The following is a 26,532-nucleotide window of genomic DNA, read 5'->3' on the forward strand; positions in this document are numbered from 1 at the left end:
CAGAGGGTAATTCTGCGGAACACAACAGTCCCAACTGTAAAGTAATGCTCCATCCTCTTGGTGAATGACTCAAGGTCTTCCTCACCAAGCATTAGCTGTTTGGTGCACCAAAAGTACACAGCTGCATGGGCCTATCTTATATCGAACATGGGTTTAGAGCAATTTATAGGCTAATTTAGAGCATTTCAAATCCCCTAACAAATCAGAGCAAGATGGAAGAAGTACTCCAATGTGTAATTGCTACAATTGAGGTGGCTTTTAGAAATGCGTATGAGTAGAGCTGATCAGTGGCAGAGTGGATGACTTTGGGAGTACTGGGCATTTCCCAGGTATGAATGAGTGGAACTGTGTGACTTCAATCCAAACATATGCATCAAAATAAATGTTAATCATCATTTTGAAAAACTATATTAGTTTCCTTTCTACACCAGCAATAAGCAGTGCTGGAAAACAGGCCAATCTGCATTGTCCAACAGGCTAAACGTGTTGACAACGAGCTCTTTTAAAGACTGCAGGAGGCTCTTGTCGTTGTGCCTACTAAGTGGTTATATTTTCAACTGTTAGAGCAAAACTAGGCTGGGAGAACAAGCTACAAGTAAAACTTTCACAAAATGATGAACGGTTATATTATATCAGGGATATTGACTTCGATGAGTCCCAAAGAAGCGGCATTTGACCCAATGCCTGTGAAAGGAAGCTTAATAAACATATGGCAGCAAAAAAAAAAACCACTCAAAGGAGAGCAATGATTGTCTGTGATCATGTTGATTTTTTTTTTCTTTCTGTGAGGCAGGTAGGACACAACTTATTCAAGCGTGGATTCTTTTCTTTTTAACTTTGAAAAACTCATTGAGACCTTTTGAATTATTCTAATTAAGTTCATGGTTTCTCTGTTTTATAGACTCTTACCCGATCATCAATTGTTGCACTGAGTCGCTACACTCTTGGTGAGAACCGTGTGGATTCATCCCGCAGCTGATGCGGCTAAGGGAGCTAACGCCTAACTTGCACTTTATTTTCTGTGAAAATCAATTGCGAGGACTGCCTAAAAGCAATAAATGACATTACTAACCTCGAGGATGATGTGCGATGGCTCTCATATGAACTCCGAAAAAGGACTCTCTTTTATCTGATTTTATTGACAGTGCAGCCACACAATCTAAAATGTTCTCAGTTATGAACTCGGCCATCTCCGACACCATCCTCTGGGCCCCATCATCTTGTTGCTGGCCCTCCTCCTGCTCCACTCCCAGCCTACCTGGTCAGAGGTGGTAGTCAGATGTACATGGCAAGACAGAAAGATCTCGAGCTGCCTAACCGCAACCCATAAGCCTCTCATATTGGTTTACCATGCAAGAGAAACCATTAATGAACAGTAAAGTCAAACGGCTGCTCAGGGCAAGAGACACGGCTTTTAAATCAGAAGACACTTCAGCCTACAACGGCGCTAGAGCAAACCCTGAGAGGTATCAGATCTGCAAAACCCAACTACAAACTCCGAATAGAGGAGGACTTCAACAGTAACGCAAACCCATGGAGGATGTGGTATGGCATCCAGGCCATCACAGATTTTGTAATTACAAAATTTGGCCTGTCCAGGGTGTCTACCCGCCTGCCGCCCAATGACTGCTGGGACAGGCTCCAACATCCCTGCGACTCCTAGAGCAGGATAATCGGTTTGGATAATGGATGGATGGGTGGATGGAAAATTATGATAATTACAAAAGGGAAAATAACACACAGCATACACCAGTCAACAATACTGCCAACCTAGCAGTGGAACTTAGCTTCTTTGCTAGATTTGACAAAGACAATACCCAACCTCCAGTCGGTTTCAAACTGTTGGGAGACCCACAGACCCTTGTTCTACACACTCCAGAGGTGCGGCGGACCCTCCTTAGCATCAAACACATGGAAAGCAGCAGGGCTATAAAGTTCTTCTTGAATCTTAAATCTTTAATCTATCGGCTGATGCCGAGGTTCACCCTATTGATGCCCCCGTGGCCGATATTGCCCCTTCCCAGGTGGAACCGGTCCCTGCTCCAACTGGGACTACTACTGCTGCAACAGCTGCTGCGGTGGCTGACCCACATCCTACTGCCACCTCCGGTCCTCCTGCATGGGTCCGATTGCTGCTTCCTCAGGCCAACAACATTCATCACCTCCCAAGACTGTCCCTGACAACGCTGTCAATTAGTCATCCCCCCTCCCCAACACCTTGGTCATCGGTTACTCCATAGTCCGAAACACCTTCTATTTTTAAGTGCTTTAACTGTATATATTGTGCTGTCTGTTTTCTTTTTTACAGAGTTCTTAACTGTTGATTGTAAATTGTATATTGCACATTGGAATGAGTGTGTACCTGTTGTACTTTGTTGTTTGCACATCTTGGAGCTTGTACCTTTTTTCATTTCATTGCACTCGGGACTTGTACTTGTGCGTACGTGACAAATAAAACTCTTGAATCTTGAATCTATTTCGTATATGCTGTCACATGCTGCTTTCCTGGAGCTACTGTCCTGACGTCCTAGAGAATCTCCCTGGACTCCTGGATTCATTTCCCACAATTATGGAGGTAATTGTCCACGTCAGCTCAAATGACACTGCCCGTCAGCAGTCCAAGCTGACAAAAGGTGATTTTATCCTTCTTTTTTTTTTATCTCCTCAACAGTCATGGAAAAAACGCTTTTATTCCAATTCCCACACTGGGTGACGGTGTGGGGTGTTTTAGCAGGATTCTCGATCTTCATACCTGGCTGCAGTCCGTGAGTATAACGCACAACATTGGTTTTATTCATATCTTTGACTTGTTCTGGAAGTGCTCCTCTCTGTATGAAGAGATGGCCTTCACCTGAACATACTAGGTAGTCGTATGCTTGCTGCTAATTTGAAACAAGCTGTTCTGTCATCCACACGTGATTGACTACTTACATCACACATGTGCCTTCCTGAACCTTCTTCTTCCCCTTTGCCCACAACAATTACTGTTGTGTCCTTTGCTCACACCAGCTCACCCTTGTGGAATGATCACACTGCTGTTCTACCTCTTCGCATTCCTGACCGTACTACCAACAGACATCATTACCCTCACCGATTCCACAACAAACGACACATGAATCAGTTCAATCTCTGTCCTCTTCCTCAGTCCTTACAACCTCACAACCTAGGCAACGTCATCTGAAACTGGTCTTGCTCAACACACGTTCACTGAATAACAAAAGCCTCATTCTGCATGAATGTATAACTGATAGTAACCTTGATTTATTCTGCCTCCCTGAAACATGGCATAAGCCCCTGGACTATTTCTCACTTAACCAGACCACACCAACAGGACTCAAATACATTGACAAATCTCGTCTTGAGGGGCGGGGAGGTGGTGTTGCTGCTGTTAACAGGAAGGACATTAAAACAACCACCATTTCCATTGCTCTTTCTTTCGAACACCTTGCCTTCATACTCTCTTGTCCAACTTCCTTGGTCACTCCCATTTTCTACCGCTCCGCCCCCCCAACCCCCTCATTTCTCTCTGAATTCTCAGATTTTCTGACCCAGCTATGTGCCATCTCACCTTCCATTCTCCTCCTGGGTGATTTTAATATTCACATTGATGAGACTGACTGTAAATCTGCCATAGAATTCCTGGAACTGCTACAACTTCACACAGCATATTAACTTCCCCACTCACAGCTGTGGTCACATCCTGGATTTGGGCTGCTCCACTGGTCTCACAATACATCAACTCTCCAACCTCAACCTCAATATCTCTGACAATCACCATAGACATTGCCATCCCTATTCCCATCCCAAAAATCAAACGCATAATATCCTTCAGAAATCTCAAATCTATCTCCCCCTCAGCTCTTTCTGCCTCTTTTGCAAGAAAAAAGGCCTGTCTCCCCTCCCCTGCTGCCTGATAATCCCTCCGATCTTGTCAATTATTATAATGGCTCACTACCCTCCTGTGTTGATCAGCTTGCCCCCATTAAAATCAAGTAATACTGAACGCCATCAAATGAAATCCCATAAGCGCCAGCTTGAAAGACTTAGCAAGAAAACTGGTGTAGTAATGCACCTCCAAGCCTACACAGACTACCCTCAACAGTACAAAGACACTCTCATCACAGCCCTATCCACCTACTACTCACACCTCATACACTCTGGCTCCAACAACCCAAAGGCTCTCTTTTCCACAATAAACACACTTCTCAAACCCAGTGACAATGCCTCCAGTACCTTCACACTTAATAAGTGCAACGCTTTCCTTTCATTTTTCCAATCTAAAATTGATACTATCCACCTCACCGCCCTCTCCACCCCTCCTCCCACCACCACCCCCCTTAACCACTCAGCCTCTGTCAAAGTTCTCCCATGTCCCCAATCGAGCTTTACAACTTTATGGTAGGAATGAAAAGCTCCACTGGTGTTCTGGATCCCATCCCATCCAATCTTATTAAGCACTGTCTCCCAGCTATCTCCTCACTCATTACAGAAATCACTAACTCCTCGCTCAGCTCTGATTCTGTCCCCCATACACTCAAACTGGTTGCTGTCACCCCACCCTCAAAAAAACTGGTCTCAACCCTGATATCATGAGCAATTTCCGGCCTATCTCCAATCTCCCCTTTCTGTCAAAAATACTGGAACGTGTTGTCGCATCCCAACTCAAAGCTCACCTCATCTTCAATGACCTGTTCAAACCATTTCAATCTGGTTTCCGTTCACAGCACATTACAGCACAGAAACAGCCCTCCTTAAAGTCACCAATGACATCCTCCTATCTACAGACTTTGACCACCTCAGTATTCTTATCCTCCTCAACCTCACTGCTGCTTTTGACACCATCAACCACACCATTCTTCTCTCCTGCCTTGAATCCTCCCTCAACATTAATGCCCTCTCCTGGCTAAAGTCATACGTATCTCACTAACAGATAACAGTTCATTAGCATCAACAACTGCAACTCCTTCACCGCTCCTCTCTCCCAAGGTGTCCCCCAGGGTTTGGTGCTTGGTCCTCTCCTGTTCATCCTTTACATGCTCCCCCTTGGTAATGTCATCATGGTCTCCATTTTCAGTTATGTTAATGACCCTCAGCTCTACATCTCCACTAAATCGATCCCCCTGACAACTTACTCCAGTCTGACTAACTGCCTCACTGAAATCAAATCATGGATGCAAGCCAACTTCCTCAAACTAAATCCATCAGACATGATCATCAGACATGATCATCATCGGTCCCAAATCCCTTGCCAAAACCATTCAGAACTTCTGCTTTACCGTCAATAACGCCACTCTGTCCCCCTTCCCACACATCCATAACCTTGGAATAAGTTTTTTTTTTTTGGGGGGGGGGTTGTGGCATTTTCCACCTTTATTAGATAGCAATAGTCACGAGAGACAGGAAAGGCAGGGGATGACATGCAGCAAAGGGCCCCGGCTGGATTCAAACCCAAGCCGCTACAGTAAGGACTCAGCCTTATGTGGTACGTGCTCTACCAGGTGAGCCACCAGGGCGCCCCCTTGGAGTCATTTTCGACAGCAACCTCTCCTTTGAACACTATGTCAATCCAATCATCAGAAGTGCCTTTTTCCACCTAAAAAAAAAAACAAACAAAAAAACATAGCTCATCTCCACCCATCACTCCCCTTCTCTACTGCGAAAACCTTGATCCATGCCTTCATCACACCCAGAATTGACTACTGGAACAGCCTTCTCTACGGCTCATCATTCGAAGTCTTAAACAAACTCGAGGACATCCAGAACTCTGCCCGCTCACCCACTACTGCTCCTGTGACCATATCACCCCTGTCCTCCAGAATCTCCACTGGCTCCCTGTCCCACAACAGATCCCATTCAAAGTCCTTCTCCTCACTAACAAAGCCCTCCATAACCAGGCCCCCTCCTACCTCACTGACCTGCTCCACTACTATACTCCTTCCGACCGTCTTTGCTCCTCTGATGCCAACCTCCTGTCTCCACCACACAGGACCATGCACCAGACCTAAGGTGACAGAACGTTCTCCATAGCTGCCCCCTTCCTCTGGAACTCACTCCCCAAACACATCAGACACTGCACCGATCTGTTCATATTCAAATCGCTAATCAAAACTCACCTCTTCAGAATTGCTTTTAATGTTTGATTAATGTTGTGTGTTTTATGCTTTTGGTGTGTTGCTTTTATGTTTATTTTATTATATGCAAAGTTTCTGAGTATTTTGAAAAGCACTGTGCAAATAAAATGTATTATTATTAATAGTTGCATCGCAGGGATGAAGGACACCATTGAGTGATCCGCCTTCAGAGAGCTGATTCTTTCGTGAAGAGTTCTTGTCCTGATGTGGCGTACAGCAGAACTTCCATCTAGGAATTTTTCCAAATCTGATCCAAACAATCGGTATTGGAGCCAATCGATGCTTATTTTAATTGATCAGTATCAGCTATATTAAGCTCAATCAAATTCTGATCCTTTATTGATTTTACTCCCTTATGCTCCATGTACATCAGCTCTCATAAAGTTGACATAAAATGCCTCATTGCGCTCCATCTAGGTGTCATATATGGACATTATCCACCATTTGTAGCAGTGAGACACGTTTTAAGTCATTAACAATGAGCTGCAAAAATGTCTGCAGTGTGGAACTTCTTTAGATTGAAAGGTGAAAGCAGCCCACCAGCCACATGCAATGTCTACAATGTGTTCGGTGAGGCGGTAGTAACTTTTAACATGACTAATATGATAAGGCACTTAAAAAGAAATCATTCAACGGTACGCAAATTCTTTTCGTTCAGTGTGTTATATCTGAGATTTTGAGATACTTCATTGATACCCGGGGGGGAAATTACACTCTACATTTAACCCATCCTAGCTGTGTAGCTAGGAGCAGTGGGCAGCTGCAGCGCACGGGGACTAACTCCAGTTCATCTTGCCATGCCTCAGTCAGGGGCACAGACACAAGTATTAACCCTAACATGCATGTCTTTTTGATGGTGGGGGAAACTGGAGCACCAGGAGAAAACCCACCGCAGATACGGGGAGAGCATGCAAACTCGACACAGAGGACAACCTGGGATGACCCCCAAGGTTGGATGACCCCTAAGGTTGGACAACCCCGGGGTTCGAACCCAGGACCTTCTTGCTGTGAGACGACAGCGTTAACCACTGTGCCACCATGCCACCAATGCTATTTCCTTACTTTTTAGAGCTGTTCTATTTGACATTATTTCTAATATATTCTTACTTTGGTATTTTGTACTTTCGTTATTTTTTGCAGAGCTACTAAATTGGCAAGCAAATCTTAGCTTAACTAGATTGGTTTAATTAACTTTAATGTACTCGAAGTGTGCGCTGTGTAGCTGTATTATGCCAGAAGAAAATAAATATCAAATCGGGAATCGGTATCAGCACACATTCAATATCATATGATTCAGTTTGGAAACAAGTAAAAAAACCAACTTGATGAGTCGGGGGATTCGCTAATACACCGGCTGCCTAGGGCATTGGAGCTCTAAGAGTGGAACAGGGCAATGTGAAGGATGTCCTGTCATCTGGGGACTGCGCCCCATTGACTTGGATTCAATCTCAGCCTCGTGCCAACTGTTGATAGGGGTGGATGATATTTCATGTAACCAAAGAGATGTGTGTGTGTGTGAGAGAGAGAGAGAGAGAGAGAGAGAGAGAGAGAGAGAGAGAGAGAGAGAGAGAGAGAGAGAGAGAGAGAGAGAGAGAGAGAGGTAAACAGAGCGAGGCATTCCTAGAAGAAGAAGATGGTCATCATCAGGCACGATGGACAACCAGCAAGCAAGTGTGAGAGAGAGAGAGAGAGAGAGAGAGAGAGAGAGAGAGAGAGAGAGAGAGAGAGAGAGAGAGAGAGAGAGAGAGAGAGAGAGAGAGAGAGAGAGAGACACAAGAAGTGAGTTTGAGAGTGAGTGAGAATGAGTGACACAGAAACAGGTATATAAGCAAAGAGTGAAGACAGAAACCATCCAAGATACACAAATAGATTTCTTTCCATTCTCATACTGCGGCTGCAATGAGGCTGCTGCACAGCATGCAGTTAAGTTTTATAGTTTTCTGTGGGACTTCCTTGTCGTCTCCACAAAAAACCTAAAAATGACAACAACAAAAGACGCTGTGCAACAGCGTCCATCTACATTATGTACATGCACAACTGCACTTACCATGACAAAGATATAAAGACATCTTTTTTGGTTTAGTTTCCTGATTGAAAAAGACAAATGACTGTCAGCTACAGTTTCAGTATGCACTGTAGGATCAGTCCAAGATGTAATAATGGCTCCGTGGTACATCAGCACCATACCACATGTGGCGTCATTGGATGTGACATGAATGTAGAATCAGTTATTGAATACTGACATCAATAAGCCTTACCACTGGCATGATCTGACCACGTTGAGCAAGGTTATCAAATGGTGCCACAAATCCAGAAATAAATGTAAATGCCATTGGAACGGTTTGTTTCTATGCTCAGAACCATTCCACCTTACTATGGAAAAGCACCAAATGACAGAGAGATTGAATATGATATTGAAAAAGCGACAGATGGGAGAGACAAAGAGAGGACAAAAACGTTGAGAGACAGACAGAAAGAGAGAGAAAGAGAGAGAGAGACAAAGGTGGAGACGGAGAGACAAAAAAAGCGAGACAGGAGGAGAGACAGACAAAAGAGAATGAAATAGTGTTGGATAGAGCAATTTAAAGGAAAAGGAAGGAAAGAGACAGAAAGAGCTTTATTTTCCATTGACGTTAAACTGAGACACAGACGCCCTTGTCCCCTGTGCAGTCACCCCATGCCATACTGCATGACGCAAGCCAGACAGGTAATAGCCCATTATAATTACATTGCATCTACCTGCCTGGTTTGGTATCCAGCTTTAATTAAAATGAAACAAGCCCCACGTCACTCTCAGCACCTCCACCCCCTTCTCCAATTTAGCCCCCCTGCCTTCATCCCTGCAGGGTTATCATGGATCTTGGTCATGTCACGGTGTCTGGATGAACAGGCCAACTAGAAAAAAAAAACTAGCCCATTCATCATCATCCACCATCTACAGCCAGGGTGAGTCAGCAGAAAACTGGTTCTAACTGGATCTACTTGCTTCTACAGGGGGCTGGAGGTAGAGAAGGGGGGGATTGAGAGAAACTCACATTTGGCTATGGAAACACCATCCAAAAAAAATGTAGGCACATTGATGTTGGTTGATTTAAGGCCAGAATTACTGACCAAAGTGCCTTTTTAATACTCCTTGTGCTCACATCTCATCTCACATCTCTCAAACCAGCTCTTGATTCTCCTCTCAGTATTTCCCTAAAGACACAGGAGCATCTACTAGATGCATTGTCTTATTGCCATGACTCTGACTCTACAGCCTTTGTTGCCTGTTGCTTGTAGGGCCGGTGACCCAGGAACTTGTTACTCAACCAAAGTCCTTCTGAGAGACGGTGTTCGCTAAACGGTCCTAGATTTTCCTTTTTATCATTATTAGATTTGATATTTCCAGGCATCTATACAACACATTGGAGAAATTGCTTCCCAAAAAAAACATTTTTTTTTTCACTAAAATTGAATTTTAGCAACCTACAGTGTCTCAGTAACAATCTGCGCCTGGCTTGTACAGTAGATGTACAAGAGTGGAGTTATGCAAATAACTGCTCAAATCTTATTGGTTGTTTTCACTGGAGCTCATGAGTGTTGTCATCACTGGAGTCAACTCTTGACTGGATCATTCACTCCAGTGATTTTTTTTTTCTGGCACAAACCTGGGAAAAGTGACAAGTCCCATGGATGCCCTGTTATACCAGCATATAAATAACATATGATGCTGCTCCATCCATACCAAAATGTCTTTCAATGACAAAAGATCTTCAATGTTGTGGAATGAAACCCACTATGCAAACTGATGAATGACCGAAATCCAAAAACAGTAAATATACATACACACACACACACACATGTCCAGCTTACCTTAGAGGCAGAGGCAGTGTCCACAGTGGAGGAGGTGACGGTGGTGGAGGCCTCGCTGGCGGTGGTGCTGGATTGGTGGGGCTGCTCCCCTGTGGCTTTGGATGTCATGCGGACTCCCTGCGGCCTAGAGATGGACACAGCGACAGAGAAAAGACACAAACAACGGCACGTCATTACTGTGCACCACTGACTGCTGTTGAAGTCACCGCCATTGTGCACGTTGATGTGTTTTGCCTTCTACCCGTTGCTCATATTTTCCACAAAATAACCGCCGGTTAGAATGACACGAAACGAGGAATATTCTACAGCTCACCCTTAGCCTTTATTTGGTTTATTTTCTCTTATTAAACCAAGTTGTTTTTCATTTTTCACATATTGATTACGCTTCTAGTTCTTTTTCCTTGCATATGTGTGCCTTAATGTGTGTCTATGTGAGTGCCTACACATACGTTAATGTCTCTTTCTTGATGCGTTTCATGCTATTTGGCTTGTGAATGACTCCGCAGGTGTTCTAGATAGAAAACAGATCCAGCACTTGCAAGCACAAATGCGTGCACACAGTATTGTGCATGCAAAAGCACTCGAGGGAAGCCGACCCCGACAAATCCAAAGAAATTACTTCTGAAGGCTTCTGGGTGTCGAGAATGTATCTATGTAATGACAGTCCTCTTATTGGTATTGTCATAACACAGCGAGACTGATGAGAAGCTGGGTGGGTTATTGTCAGTAAATATGTCTGATAAGAGGAAAGTGGTGGCAGTGTTCACATAGAAAAGTGCTTCCTTCAGAAATCAATACAATATGACAGAAAAAAATCTTTCCCCCTGTGACAGCAACCTTTGTTGTTGCACGTAAATTTATGCATCTCAAGTTGATGCACACACTCATTCTTCTTTTCATGTGCTCACTCACACACACACACACTCACAGACGCACACGCAGTCAATCTAAAGTTTGTTTTGTTTGCTGATGATACGAATTTATTTTGTTTTTGTAAAGATTTTGAGCAGCGTCTGCATACAGTAGAAACAGAATTGAAAACTTGTTTTTTTTGAAGGGGGGTGGATTTTTTCCCCTTTTTTCTCCCCAATTGTATCCAGCCAATTACCCCACTCTTCCGAGCCGTCCCGGTCGCTGCTCCACCCCCTCTGCTTATCCGGGAGGGCTGCAGACTACCACGTCTCCTCCGATACATGTGGAGTCGCCAGCCGCTTCTTTTCACCTGACAGTGAGGAGTTTCACCAGGGGGACGTAGCATGTGGGAGGATCAAATTATTAGGATCACGCTATTCTCCCAGTTCCCCCTCTCCCCCGAACAGGTGCCCCGATTGACCAGAGGAGGCGCTAGTGCAACGACCAGGACACATACCCACATCCAGACACGGCCAATTGTGTTTATAGAGACGCCGACCAAGTCGGAGGTAACATGGGGATTCAAACCAGTGATCCCCGTGTTGGTAGGCAATGGAATAGACCGCTATGCTACTCGGAAGCCCCCATGAATTGAAAACTTTAAAGAGATGGTTTGATATTAACAAGTTATCATTAAATTTAAATAAAACTAAATTTATAATATTTGGATATCAAAAAATTAATAATCCAGTACAAATCATGATAGCTAATATTGACATAGAAAGTGTTTATAAACATACATTTTTGGGAGTTGTTATAGACCATAAACTATGCTTGAAACCACATATAAATCATGTAAAGACAAAAATGCCTATAGCAAAATGCATAAATCAAAATACATTCTCAATCTAAATTCATTACATGTAACATTCTTTTATAGTTAAATGCATTACCTACTGTGTGGAGGTTTGGGGAAACAAATAAAACAATCACAAATCCAATCTTGATGCTCAAGAACAGAGCTATAAGAATTGTAAACAGCTGATTATCATGAACCAATCCACATGCTAGTTATTAACGCACATACTCTTAAATTTAGAGATTTCATGGACTTTAAAACTGCACAATTAATATATAAAGTAAAAAATGAGATGCTTCCAGACTGTATCCAGAAGTCATTTCAAATGAGAGCGAGTCAGTTTGAACTATGAGGAATTTGCATGTTTACAAAAACAAAGATTAGAACAAATGCAAAACAAAGATATAAATCAGTCAAAGGAGTTAATTTGTGGAATAGCTTTGAAAAGGAAATGAAAATGTGTAGTACACTTAATAGATTAAAAAAACTTAATTAAAAATCAGATGACTAACAAATATAAAAGTGAGGTATGAACACAAGCGTGTATATGACGTTTGTTTGGGACTTTTGGGGATATATAATATACATATATATAATACATATATAAAGCATGTATACATATATAAAAATAGCCTCTTGTATTTTCCTTTCTTCTTTCTTTCAGTTTCTTTAGGGATCTGTACAAACTAATCAGTGTAAAAAGGGTAGGTGTAATAAGCTTCAGGCTTCAGCTTTTGGGCCATTATAAACAAAAAGCAGATTAGTTGTCCCTGTGATGGCCTAGCAGCCTGTCCAAGGTGTCTCCCCGCCTGCCGCCCAATGACTGCTGGAATAGGCTCCAGCATCCCTGCGACCCTGAGAGCAGGATAAGTGGTTTGGATAATGGATGGTTTATCAGTGCTTCAAAAGTCATGATGTATTATTTATCTATTTATTATCTATTTACATGTGTATTTGAGTTGTATAAGTTGAAAATGACCAAAATAAACTAAACTGTCTTGTTTTCTCTATTTCTCTCCCTATCTAATAACAATAATAATAATAATAATAATACATGTTATTTGTGGCTGCCTTTCAGAGCACTCAAGGACACCTTACAGAACACAGTAAAAAACAAGTAGCACTGTCTCAGACAGCATAAAACCAAAACAAAGCAGGGTAGACAATAAAAAGTTAATACAACAGATAACATCATCATCTGCACAAAACTCCATGAAGCGTGTACCAGACTGAATATGCCAGCGTGAAAAGGTACGTTTTGAGGTGGGATTTGAAGGTTGAAAGAGAGTCAGTGTTGTGAATGTCTTGTGGGGGAGAGTTCCATAGGTGGGGGGCAGAATGACTGAAGGCTCTAGACCCCATGGTAGTCAAGCGGGCCGATGGTGTAGTGAGTTGGAGAGCAGAAGAGGATCTGAGAGTGTGGGAGGGCGTGTGGATATGAAGGAGTTCGGAAAGATACAAAGGAGCTAGGTTATTAAGGGCCTTAAAGGTGAGGAGCAGGATCCTGAAGTCAATACGGTATTTAACAGGGATCTCTATGTAATATCTCTATACCAACTCATTAAAGTGGTGTACCTGTCCACAATATCCAAAATTGCAAAATCTAGGTCTTGAAGGTCATGTACAGCTCTACTTTTCTCACTCAGTATGACTCTCTCTCTCAGACACCACGGACATACATACTTCTTTTATACAGTCTATGATACACGCATGCATGCATACATGCATACATACACTACCGTTCAAAAGTTTGGGATCACATTGAAATGTCCATATTTTTGAAGGAAAAGCACTGTACTGTTCAATGAAGATAACTTTAAACTAGTCTTAACTTTAAAGAAATACACTCTATACATTGCTAATGTAGTAAATGACTATTCTAGCTGCAAATGTCTGGTTTTTGGTGCAATATCTACATAGGTGTATAGAGGCCCATTTCAAGCAACTATCACTCCAGTGTTCTAATGGTACAATGTGTTTGCTCATTGGCTCAGAAGGCTAATTGATGATTAGAAAACCCTTGTGCAATCATGTTCACACATCTGAAAACAGTTTAGCTCGTTACAGAAGCTACAAAACTGACCTTCCTTTGAGCAGATTGAGTTTCTGGAGCATCACATTTGTGGGGTCAATTAAACGCTCAAAATGGCCAGAAAAAGAGAACTTTCATCTGAAACTCGACAGTCTATTCTTGTTCTTAGAAATGAAGGCTATTCCATGCGAGAAATTGCTAAGTAATTGAAGATTTCCTACACCGGTGTGTACTACTCCCTTCAGAGGACAGCACAAACAGACTCTAACCAGAGTAGAAAAAGAAGTGGGAGGCCGCGTTGCACAACTGAGCAAGAAGATAAGTACATTAGAGTCTCTAGTTTGAGAAACAGACGCCTCACAGGTCCCCAACTGGCATCTTCATTAAATAGTACCCGCAAAACACCAGTGTCAACATCTACAGTGAAGAGGCGGCTGCGGGATTCTGGGCTTCAGGGCAGAGTGGCAAAGAAAAAGCCATATCTGAGACTGACCAATAAAAGAAAAAGATTAAGATGGGCAAAAGAACACAGACATTGGACAGAGGAAGACTGGAAAAAAGTGTTGTGGACGGATGAATCCAAGTTTGAGGTGTTTGGATCACAAAGAAGAACGTTTGTGAGACGCAGAACAAATGAAAAGATGCTGGAAGAATGCCTGACGCCATCTGTTAAGCATGGTGGAGGTAATGTGATGGTCTGGGGTTGCTTTGGTGCTGGTAAGGTGGGAGATTTGTACAGGGTAAAAGGGATTCTGAATAAGGAAGGCTATCACTCCATTTTGCAACGCCATGCCATACCCAGTGGACAGCGCTTGATTGGAGCCAATTTCATCCTACAACAGGACAATGACCCTAAACACACCTCCAAATTGTGCAAGAACTATTTAGAGCAGAAGCAGGCAGCTGGTATTCTATCGGTAATGGAGTGGCCAGCGCAGTCACCAGATCTGAACCCCATTGAGCTGTTATGGGAGCAGCTTGACCGTATGGTACGCAAGAAGTGCCCATCCAACCAATCCAACTTGTGGGAGCTGCTTCTGGAAGCGTGGGGTGCAATTTCTCCAGATTACCTCAACAAATTAACAGCTAGAATGCCAAAGGTCTGCAATGCTGTAATTGCTGCAAATGGAGGATTCTTTGACGAAAGCAAAGTTTGATGTAAAGAAAATCTTATTTCAAATACAAATCATTATTTCTAACCTTGTCAATGTCTTGACTCTATTTTCTATTCATTTCACAACATATGGTGGTGAATAAGTGTGACTTTTCATGGAAAACACAAAATTGTTTGGGTGATCCCAAACTTTTGAACGGTAGTGTACATACATAGACCAGAACAATCATCTGGGAACTTTGATGCCATGGTGTGGTTACCACCCCTTTTTAGTTGAAAACAAAACCTTTGAATTTGAATGGCGGCTAATTGAGTTCGCTGGTCTTTGACAAGGAAATACATTAAAAATTGAAAAAAAAATAAAATAAATAAAAGTACAGTTGCAATGACATATCAGGAGAGTTACATTAGTACTTTGGCGGCTGATGACAGGTGCCGGTATTTAGATAAACTTAGCGGTATTGGTGGTCAGTGTCCTTTTAGCCAAACATCGGAATGGATTAGTGATCCCACTCAATGGCCGGAGGTGTCATATCCTGACATTTACAACTACAGTACCTCATCAAGTCTCCAGGTAATGTTGATTTCTATCATCTATGACTTTTTTCTGTCTCGAGATAGTTATTAGTAGCTGCCTTCTTAGTCTGTCCACTTTGTTTATTTTACTGCTGTTAATGTGAACACGGGCAATGCGGGAATATAGAGGGAGCATAATCAAGCAATTTATGGAACATGCCAAAAAAACATAAGCAATAAAAACAAAAGCAAAACCATCGGCAACATACAAGCGACAAATAAGCAACTCAAATAATACCAATCATATTCAAAAGGGGTAAGAAGCTGAGAACTTTTCTAGTCCTACCCCCTTATCCTATTCATACATTGATAAAAAGAAATGAAAGTTCAATTTACAGCAATCAGTGTCCATGATATCTATCTCAGTCGACTCAAAGAAATCAACCTATTTGGACCAACAAAAAAAAACTGGTCACCGGTCCATCTCATAACTGTTCAATATTTTGTTTCTGAAGAGTCTTTTTAGTTCAGAAAAAAGTACCACGTTTTCAGCTCATCACTGCAGTTTTTCCACAAACCAACTCCCCTTGGTTGTAACACAGTGATGTTTTGCATCTGTCCTTACTGGTAGTTATTTGAAAATACAGGTTCTTCTCAAATTGTGTTTACTTTCTCTCAGCTGGAACAACCCTTGGATACTAATAGGTAATTGTTGATTTATTACTCTTTATATAATTTGAATAGCTTTAAAATCAACCAAATCTTAAAATTTTATCGCTTTTAGTTTGATAAAAAGTGGATGTGTTGATTCTCTGTAAGTGGTTTTACTTACAATTCGTATAGCTCTTTTTTGGAGGTTGAAGATTGGATCTGTTTGTTTTGTATGAGTTCCTCCACACTTCCACACAGTAGGTAATGTATGGAAGAATGAAGGAACAGTACGATGTATATAGGGAAGTTCGATTTAGTAGATCTTTGACTTTGTTCAGTATTGCAATTCATTCGGATATTTTAGCATTAATATAATTTATTCGCGGCTTCCAGTTTAATTTGTTGTCCATTAATACTTCAAGAAATTTAATTTTAGATACTTTTTCTATTTCTAGGTCCTTTATCATGAATTTCTTGTCTGAGTTGGTAGATCGATTCCCAAAGATTATCAATTTTGTTGCTTAAATTGAGTGTTAGTTTATTTGCATCAAACCAACTCTTCATCCTGCTCAATTCCTTTTCCACTGTATGCAAGAGTTGCTCCAAGTTGTCTCCACAGCAGAGTAAGTTTGTATCATCTGCGAACAGAATGGATTTCAGGGTTTTTTACATTTCACATATATTGTTTATGTACAATATGAACAACAATCATCCCAACACTGAGCCCTGGGGCACCCCACACCTAACCTTCAGTAACTGTGATTTGAAGTTTTGTATTTTGACACATTGGTACCTATTCTGTAGGTAACTGGACAATCAGGACAGTGCTATCCCTGTGGAAGCAGGGAAACAGGTCTGTAGTTTGAGAGTACGTTTGTATCCAGCTTTATATATTGGTATGACTTAAGCTGTTTTCATTTTTCTTGGAATACACCAGTTTGTAGAGACTTGTTACAGGTATGTGTCAGGGGTTTGTTATACAGTTGATAATATTTTTAACTATAGACAGACCAATACCATTCCAATCTGTGGACTTCTTGCTCTTTAGTTTGTTTAAAGTGTCAATAATTTATTTTTTGTCAGTCAATCTTATCAATTTTGTTTCTGTAACATATATATATATCCTACTTTCTACACTATCACTACTACCAGGCTCCCTGGCCAAACCAGGGCCGACACTGGCAAAGAATTTATTGAACTCATCTGCAGCTGAAGCCATATCAGTAGTGGTAGTGTTTTTTTGTCAGGAAATGGTTGGGGTATCCTACCTTTCCAGTTCCATTTTTAATAATATCATTCAATATTTTTCATGTATTTTTGATGTTGTTTTTTTTTCCTCCAGTAATTTACTGTAGTATTCCTTTTTGCTGCTTCTCGTAATTCATGTTAGTTTGTTTTTATATATCTTATATGTGTGTTTGGCCTCTGCTGTTCTTTCGTTTGAGAATTCTTTATATGATAGATTTATTCTCTTAGCCATGGTTTCTCAGCATATTTTCATTCACTACTTTCTTTACTAAATGACTTTTTTTTCCATAGATAGCAGTTGTTATGGACAGAAATGTGTCATAGGCTATATCTAGAGCTTCCACATCAACATTATTCCAGTTTTGTTTCATTAGGTCTTATTTAAAGGAGCTGATAGCATCTTTTGATTTGTATATAATTGTTTTGACTGTTTTAGTGTCATTCTTGGTCCTAGTACAGCTCTGCAGTCCTGTGGTTGTATTGTGTTCTTGTAGGTTTAGCAGATCAATATTGAAATCCCAACCGACAGACCATTTTCTTATTATTTAAATTGTTATACAATTCCAGTATCCCTTCCTTAAATGTGTCCATACAAGATCCAGGTTTTCTGTATATGCAGCTTATTAGAATATTTTTTGATTTCTCCATCTCCATTTCTACTGTAATGCATTCCATGATATTGTCCAAGACAAATGACATATTCCTGACAGATTTATATTTATAATTTTCGATATATAGTGCAGCTCCCCAACCTTTTGTTTGTATCTTGTTAGTGAAAAACATTTCGTATCCCTCAATCTCGACCATGTCTGTCCGTTCTTCACCACGGAAAGTTTCAGATATTGCAATTACTGAGAATTTCTTGTCCAGTTTTCTTAGCAGGGATTGATTTTTGAAAAATTTGAACAAAGGCTCCTGCTATTGAAGTGAATTACTGATATTGTGCCATCCATTTTTACATTTCTTTTCAACTGGGCTTCTGTGTAGTATTCACAATGTCTGTATGTGCTCTTGTTGAAAATTTTCTCAGGGTCTATATCATTTTCAATTTCTTGTGATTTATATTCAGTATATTTGAACGTTTTCAAGTCCAATTTTTCATATTCTGTGGATGAGTGATTTCAGTCCAAACTTGACATGGGTGTGTTTAGTGAGTTTAATTACCTTGTTATGTTAATCTTCATGTTTTCATACTGTGACCTTGTTGTGATTGCTCGCCCAGCTTTCATCCATCAAACGTGTCCAGTTCATTTATGTCCCGTATGATAAGCACTTTAGCTACTTTTGGTGTTGATCCATTCAGCTTAATGAATATTTTGCAGCCGGCTGTCACCTGGGTCTTGCTCAGTCTCTTGGCTCTCTGGATCTTGCTCAGTATCAGAAATGTTGAGGCATATTCCTGCCAAATGTGCGGAGACCAAATAACATTGACTTGATCCCTAACAGCCCAGCTTATAGCCAATGGTTTAAACAGAATGGATTCCATCCTTTATAGCTCAATCTGTAGGTATAACGTTATTTACGTCTGGGCTAAAATTATTCCCTACCTGGCTTAGCAATGCTTACAATTAATTCTATATGCACATACAGACAGGTGACAGCTTAAAGGAAAAACCAATATAAAGTGACTTAGTAAGGTGTTAGCCCACCACAAGCCTCCAGAACAGCTTCAATGCTCCTTGTCATAGATTCTACAAGTGTCTGAACTCTACTGGAGGGATGTCTGTGAATGTTCTCATTCATCCAGGTCATGGTTATCCAAAGGAGTTGAATCAAGTGCAACTGGACTTGGTATATATCCGTGAAGACATTTTCCCTCTCATTCAAGAGGCTTCCTCAGTTCGTGCCTTTCTGACTAGACCAAGCTAGTCTGACTGACTGGTGATGAGACTCGGAATTTATCCTCTAGGAGTCGCTGTCAGAGCTATTGATATGCGTGGCTCTTTGTGTCCCAATGTTTAACAACGCCCGTCACTAACAGAGCCATAGATATGAGTGGCTCTTTTGTGTACCGATGTTATCAAATCAAATCAATTTTATTTGTATAGCCCAATATCACAAATTACAAATTTGCCTCAGTGGGCTTAACAGCAACACAACATCCTGTCCTTAGACCCTCTCATCGGATAAGGAAAAATGGCCGCGCCCGTCGCCATTGGAGCTATTGATTTGCATTTGTTTAGCAGCGACGGTCGTTGGGGGTGTTAGTTTCGACTTCATTATTCAGTGGTCATGAGAGTCGTTGGAGCCGTTAGTGACCGACTGTTGTTCTTGGAGGCTAGGCTTCTTGAGTCTCCTGGGTAGAGATGAAAGGACGGCATTGTAAGTGGGAGATAGGTGGTGTCGCAGACCTCCTCCTCTGTTGAGGGATGGTTTTTCCAGTTTCGCATAGATGGCTTCCTTCACCCCTCTTTCAAACCATCTATTTTCTCTGTCCAAAATGTGTACGTTGCTGTCCTCGAAGGAGTGTGTCTTCTCCTTTAGGTGTAGATAGAGGGATGTGCTCTGAGATAGATACAGATACTGGAGGGATGGAACACCATTCTTCCAAAAGATATTCCCTCATTTGGTGTTTTGATGATGGTGGTGGAGAGCGCTGTCTAACACGTCGGTCCAAAATCGCCAAAGGGGGTTCAACTGGGTTGAGATCTGGTGACTGTGAAGGCCATAGCATAAGATTTACATCATTTGTATCCTTATCAAACCATACAGTGACCCCTCGTGCCCTGTGGATGGGGGCATAGTCATCCTGGAAGAGACCACTCCCATCAGGATAGAAATGTTTCATCATAGGATAAAAGTGATCACTCAGAATAACTTTGCCTTGATTTGCAATGACCCTTTTTTGCACTTTATATTGATTTGCAGTGGCCCTTCCCTCTAAGGGGACAAGTAGACCCAAACTAAGCCAGGAAAATGCCCCCCACAGCATAACAGAGACCCCAGACACTGTAGGGGCCAAGAGTTCAGGTTTTTTTTTTTGTTTGTAACCCGTCTGTATATTAGCCTACATAAGACCTTGGGCTTTTAAATCATCTGTTCAGTTGAAAAAAAAAATATTAGATTTTAACATAGATACACACTGGCCATAGAATATTTTAAGTGTTTTTGGAAAAGTCATGAAAATATCATGGAATCTGTTTTTCAGATAAATGTATTGTAACCTCATCCTAGGGGTCAAGTATTCAGATTTTTCCTTTAATTTGCCACCCCTCTTTACATTTCTTGGCAGATCATGTCATCAATAAATGACACAGTGACCAGTACTTCCAATAAGAGTTCAATTTACAACACCCAAATCTTATGGGAGTTCCTGATGGGTAGAGAGACTGTGACAGGCAGGGGATGATATGGGCAATGGTTTGAAGGCAGGTAGCTTTAGGAGAGGTTCATCTGGGAAAGGGGGGGGGGGACCTGTTGATAATTCAAGTCTCTGCCTATCTGGATGTGTGCCTCTCAGCAGGCATGAAACAGAAGCTGGGGAAATGCTGACATGCTGCATGAGTGCATAGATTTTTTTTTCTAAGTTAAGTTTCTGAAGTTTTTGTTCAACTTACTGACACCTATGGTGTGATGTGGCAACTGAAGTGGCATTTGAGGGATTCAAATCCCAGAAATCCATTCGGTTTTATTGATGATGTAATATTTGTTGGGTCATTCTGATACATCTGCTTTCTTGCCACAACAGCTTCACTTCAAACTCGCTGCTCCCCGCCTTATTTTTCTGTATTTGGCAGCTCCTCTGAAGACTTGAGACAATATGCCCCAATATGCCCCGAGAAAGTTGCACCTAGCAGTAACAAAAATTAAATTGAGAAACTACAGACACATTCATGATTTGGAGATTTTTGGATTGTCTATTGTCTGAAGTATGCTGGTGATAGAAAGCATCAAAGACATTGTTTATATGTAAATATTCGGGATAAGAACTTTAGGAGATGTTGAAGTGCATGAATGTTACTGTTTAAGACCTTTGAAGATGGAATTATTGAAGACGTTTCGTAATCCTGACAAGGGAATTTGAGTGAATTGATTGCTGGATTTGGCTGAATTCTTGTTACACCAGTTGAGGTGTACCTTTACCACTGTGCCCATCCAATGGAGTGTCTAAACCTTGTCACAAAGTCTAAGAGCACAATTATGAAAGATACAATCTGGCTTTTGAGTATAAATTAGCTTTGCCCTGAAGTTAGCTCAAAGGTTTGACCTGTGTTTTGACAACATTCAGTCATATGTGACAGAGATGCAGCAGGGCCAAGATAACACACTCCTTTCAGCCCTATTAGCTAGGATGGAGAGCATTGTAGGGAACAGAGTGGGACAGTGAGAGAGACAGATTGAAAGGATAGAGGGAAAAAAACATTCAGACTGAGCAGAAAGAGAGAGCAGACAAAGATGATGACAAAGCAAGAAATATTGGTTTCCTCAACCAGTCGTCTCTCAGCTATACAGAGACCGACAGTCCCTTTCCTCGTTTCAGCCCATAAATAATTTTACTATTGTTTATCTTACATAAACATACATAACTCACGTGAAAAACCTTAGCCTTTAAAGACCTGTGAGATTAGCTGGGGGCTGAACCTTGATTAAGGAACAAAGGATTGTGCCAGGGGAAGTGATGTGGGCAGAAAGGAGTCATGTGGGCGGAGGTTATCACCTGAGATCAGCTAGCTCATCCACCCAAAATGCACTGGGCTCTCATCCGCACTGCACTGTTCTTTCACCTTAAACTAACAACAAGTATTGTAAATATGCGCATTAAACTGGGTGTGAGCACCTAGTGATATAGCAGGATATCCATCCACAGTGGGACTCCTATTAAGGAGTGGACACGGAAGCAGATAATAGTTTGCAAACTTTATCTAGGCACTTGGAGAGAGGTACAAAGTAGAGCTGTGAACGAATGCCAAAAATAGGCCTCGAACGAATAACGAATATTACACACTGAGGTTCGAATGGCATTCGAATACCTTGAATTTGCATATCACCCCCAAAAATCAATACAGAGAGAGTAAGTCTATTGTAGCCCGTGTTTTTATGAACAGTGTGGTGACCCACATCTATATAACAAGAGAGTTCAGTGTCGTTGTCGAATATATGACATGTAAAGTTGGAGCTAGTAAACTACCTCGACTACGTCTACTCTCACGTCTCCTGTCTCGTTGTTTTCTAACCCCACATTGGTGACCCCGACGTGATCGAACAACTAATACGAGTATGTTTGACAACGACGACGCCGGTGCTAACAACATGGCTATTGCTAACGCTAGCATTTACACCGCTACTGTGAAGCTACCCGACTTTTGGCAGCATAATCCACGGCCGTGGTTTCAACATGTGGAAGCCCAGTTCCAGATGAGAGGGATAACGCAGGATGTAACGCAGTACTTCCACGTAGTGGCGGCGTTAGACGCATCGACAACGGCGCGAGCAATGACACTGTTGGAAGCTCCGCCAGCTGCTGGCAAGTACAATGCTATAAAGACATTCCTCCTGAAACTATTTGAACTGTCGGAGCTGGAGAAGGCAGACCGTTTACTGTCCCCGAATGGCCTCGGCGACGGCAAACCGTCTGATTTAATGGAAAAAATGCTGTCTGTGCTGGGATCGGCTGATCCGGCCTTTCTTTTCACACACATTTTTCTGAGGCAGCTCCCCGCACCTGTACGCACAGCACTGGCCAGTTCTCCTCTCGCCGCCTCCAAGGACTACCGTTCTCTGGCTGCTGAAGCAGACAGGGTTTTCCTGGCCAACCGGCAACAGTTTGTGCATGCCCTGCTACCCCACCAGACCGCCCCACCACCACCTGGGTACGACTATATGGACACCGCGGCTGCGGTGACAGCCCGCCGCCAACCTGACGACGGGCTCTGTTATTACCATGCCAGGTTTGGGGCAAAAGCAAAACGGTGTCGCAAACCCTGCAGTTACAGGGTTCAGGGAAACGCCAAGGCCGGCGCTTGTTAACGGCTATGGGCGCCGGCCGTGACTGCAAGCTGTTGTTCATCAGAGACTCCTTGTCGGGCCGGCGGCTGCTGGTTGACTCTGGCGCTCAACGCAGCATACTACCAGCACAAGCTGTGGACACGATGACCGACAGTCACGGCCCCCAGATGGACGCCGCCAACGGCACGTCCATTCGGACGTACGGTATCAGACATGTGGACGTGTGTTTTGGCGGCCGACGTTTCGGCTGGGACTTTGTGATGGCTGCTGTATCCACCCCGCTCCTAGGTGCGGATTTCCTCTGTGCTTTCAACCTGCTGGTGGATGTTAAAAACTGTCGCGTGATTGATGCCGTCTCTTTTGCGTCATACCCCTGCACGCTTGGGGGCGCTGGAGCGCTGTGCCTCGCTAACACACTCTCCACCGGGGATCCATACCAACGCCTGCTCGCAAATTTCCCCGAGCTGACCACACCCACCTTCTCCTCGGCGGTGGCCAAGCACGGCGTGGAACACCACATCACTCCACAGGGGGCCGTTCCCCTCCCTGCCAGGGTTGAGGCTGTCACCATGTTCCCCCGCCCCCGCACTGTACAGTCGCTGCAGGAATTCCTGGGCATGGTGAACTTTTATAACCGTTTCCTGCCCCGTGCCGCCCACATCATGCGTCCCCTGTATGAGGCCCTGCGGGGTAAGAAGTCTAAGGACGAGCTGCACTGGTCTTCGGGGATGGACGAGGCTTTTGTGGCCGCCAAGACCGCGCTGGCCAACGCTGCGCTGCTAGCTCACCCGTCGCCTGCCGCCCCCATAGCCCTTACAACGGATGCCTCCGACTACGCCGTGGGGGCCGTGTGTGAGCAGTGGGTGGGGGGGGGCTGGCAGCCGTTGGCGTTCTTCAGTAAACAACTCCGTGAGAGCGAGCGCAAATACAGCACCTTTGATAGGGAACTACTGGGTCTCTTCCTCGCAACCAGACACTTTAGGTTCCTATTGGAGGGCCGACAGTTCACCGCTTTCGTGGACCACAAACCGCTGACGTTCTGTATGGCCAAAACCTCAGAACCGTGGTCTGGGCGTCAGCAGCGTCATCTCGCGGCGGTTTCCGAGTTTACCACGGACATACAACACGTGTCGGGCAAGGATAACTCCGTCGCCGACTGCCTTTCACGGGCGGTTGTTAACGCCGTTCACTTGGGACTCGACTACGCCGCTATGGCAGCGGACCAAGCCAAGGACGCGACCGTTCAAGACTACCGGTCGACCCCTACGGCGCTACGGCTGGAGGACGTGACGTTCGACGCGGCCAACACCACCCTCCTCTGTGACATCTCCACCGGTCAACCGCGCCCCCTGGTGCCTACTTCCTGGCGGCGCCGAGTTTTCGACACCGTCCACGGCCTTTCCCACCCGGGAGTGAAGGCCTCGACCAAATTGGTGAGCGTCAAGTTTGTTTGGCCTGGGCTCCGTAAGGATGTTAGAGCCTGGGCCGGCTCTTGTGTGGCGTGCCAACGCGCCAAGGTGCACCGCCATACCAAGGCCCCTTTGGCGCCGTTTGTGGTTCCAGAGAGGCGGTTTGACCACGTCAATGTTGACCTGGTGGGTCCCCTGCCCCCCTCCCGTGGTTATACGTTCCTCCTCACTATTGTGGACAGGGCCACCAGGTGGCCAGAGGCTATTCCCTTGTCCTCCACGACGGCAGCAGAGGTAGCACGGGCGTTCATCGGCTGCTGGGTGGCCCGTTTCGGCACACCGGGTGACATCACGAGCGACCGGGGCTCCCAGTTTACCTCGGAGCTCTGGACGGCGGTCGCTGAGCACCTGGGGATGAAGATCCACCGCACTACGGCGTACAACCCGCAGAGCAACGGACTTTGTGAGCGGTTCCATCGGGACATGAAAGCCGCTCTGCGGGCAAGCCTCACTGGCTGCGACTGGATGGACCGGCTCCCATGGGTCATGCTCGGCCTGCGTTCGGCCCCGAAGGAAGACCTCCAGACCTCCTCCGCTGAGCTGGTGTATGGCCAGCCCCTGCGAGTTCCGGGGGAGTTTCTTCCGGATGCTACGACTCCCTGGTCGGCCGCCTCTCACCTCAGTGCGTCCCGGAGCGCTGCCGGTGCCTTCGCTCCCGTTCCGATGTCTCAACACTGCCTCCCCCGGTCCTACGTCCCCAAGGATCTGCCATCGGCGAGGTACGTCTTCATTAGGCACGACAGCCATCGGTCCCCGCTGCAGCCCCCATACGACGGGCCCTTCCGCGTCCTGGAGGCGGGGGATAAGAACTTTGTGGTGGACATGGGGGGCAGGCCGGAGCGGGTCGCTATAGACCGTCTCAAGCCTGCTCACTTGGACATTGGGGAGCCAATGCAATTGGCCCTACCCCCGCGGCGGGGACGCCCTCCTAGGTCGGCCCCGGCACCTGCCTCTGTTCCTGCTTCGGCCCCGCCTATGGCCCGGGTTTCGGCCCCATCTGTTTCCCCTCCTGTGAAGCGCAGCCGTTATGGCCGCAGGGTCCACCCCCCGACTCGTCACTTGTTTTCCCCGTGACTTTGCACTATGTCATTGACTGTTCTGTTGTAGAGTCTATTTTTATGTTCATGAGTTGCGATTTTGCTGTTTTGCATTGTTTTGTGTAGGTGAATTCTGGGGGGGCCTGTGTGGTGACCCACATCTATATAACAAGAGAGTTCAGTGTCGTTGTCGAATATATGACATGTAAAGTTGGAGCTAGTAAACTACCTCGACTACGTCTACTCTCACGTCTCCTGTCTCGTTGTTTTCTAACCCCACAACAGCATATTTATGACAACATACAACTCCAGCACATTGTCCGCACATATTAGTCCAAAAACTGTTGTTGAGCACCCCTAAACATAAAATAAATCTGACTAGGAAAAGGCCAGATGATGTTAACTAGGGCCTACTCTAAGTAACATACAAGTAAAATAAATCTGACTAGGAAAAGGCCAGATGGTGTTAACGAATTTACCGTAAGTAACATAGGCATAGTAAATTATCCATGACCCACGGGGCTTAAAAAAATAAAATCAAGAGTCCTACTCACTGTAGTAGTATAAGAAGTTGTGCTAATAGTGGTTTGCGAGAAAAACCAAAGCGTCCACGTGTTCAGACTCGAGAGCGCTCCTTTTTTTGGTGACTATGTTTCCCGCATCAGAAAAGACACGCTCAGAGCGCACGGATGTCCCTGGCACGGCGAGGTATCTCTGAGCCATCTTCCCGAGGTGTGGATATATTCTCTCTTCGATTTTCCCATTAACAGCCCAAAACCCAAAGAATTTCCATACGTAACTTCTCAGATGTTGTGGAGTATGAAT

The 26,532-nt window shown here is 43.9% G+C and overlaps 1 protein-coding gene across 8 annotated transcripts in view; it reads right to left on the bottom strand.

Annotated features, from left to right (window-relative positions):
- plekha7a (pleckstrin homology domain containing, family A member 7a) overlaps positions 1–26,532 on the bottom strand; it is a 230,886-nt gene that overhangs the window by 73,333 nt on the left and 131,021 nt on the right. For all 8 annotated transcript variants that reach the window (XR_008810349.1, XM_056281276.1, XM_056281279.1 and 5 more), the window contains one exon: positions 9,984–10,107. Coding sequence is in view for 7 of the 8 variants with exons in the window: in XM_056281276.1 (XP_056137251.1) it covers positions 9,984–10,107 (124 nt within the window). In the remaining variant the exon portion in view is untranslated. The remainder of the gene's footprint in view (positions 1–9,983; positions 10,108–26,532) is intronic.

Source organism: Lampris incognitus, chromosome 6, assembly GCF_029633865.1.
Source record: "Lampris incognitus isolate fLamInc1 chromosome 6, fLamInc1.hap2, whole genome shotgun sequence".
Classification (NCBI taxonomy): Eukaryota; Metazoa; Chordata; class Actinopteri; order Lampriformes; family Lampridae; genus Lampris; species Lampris incognitus.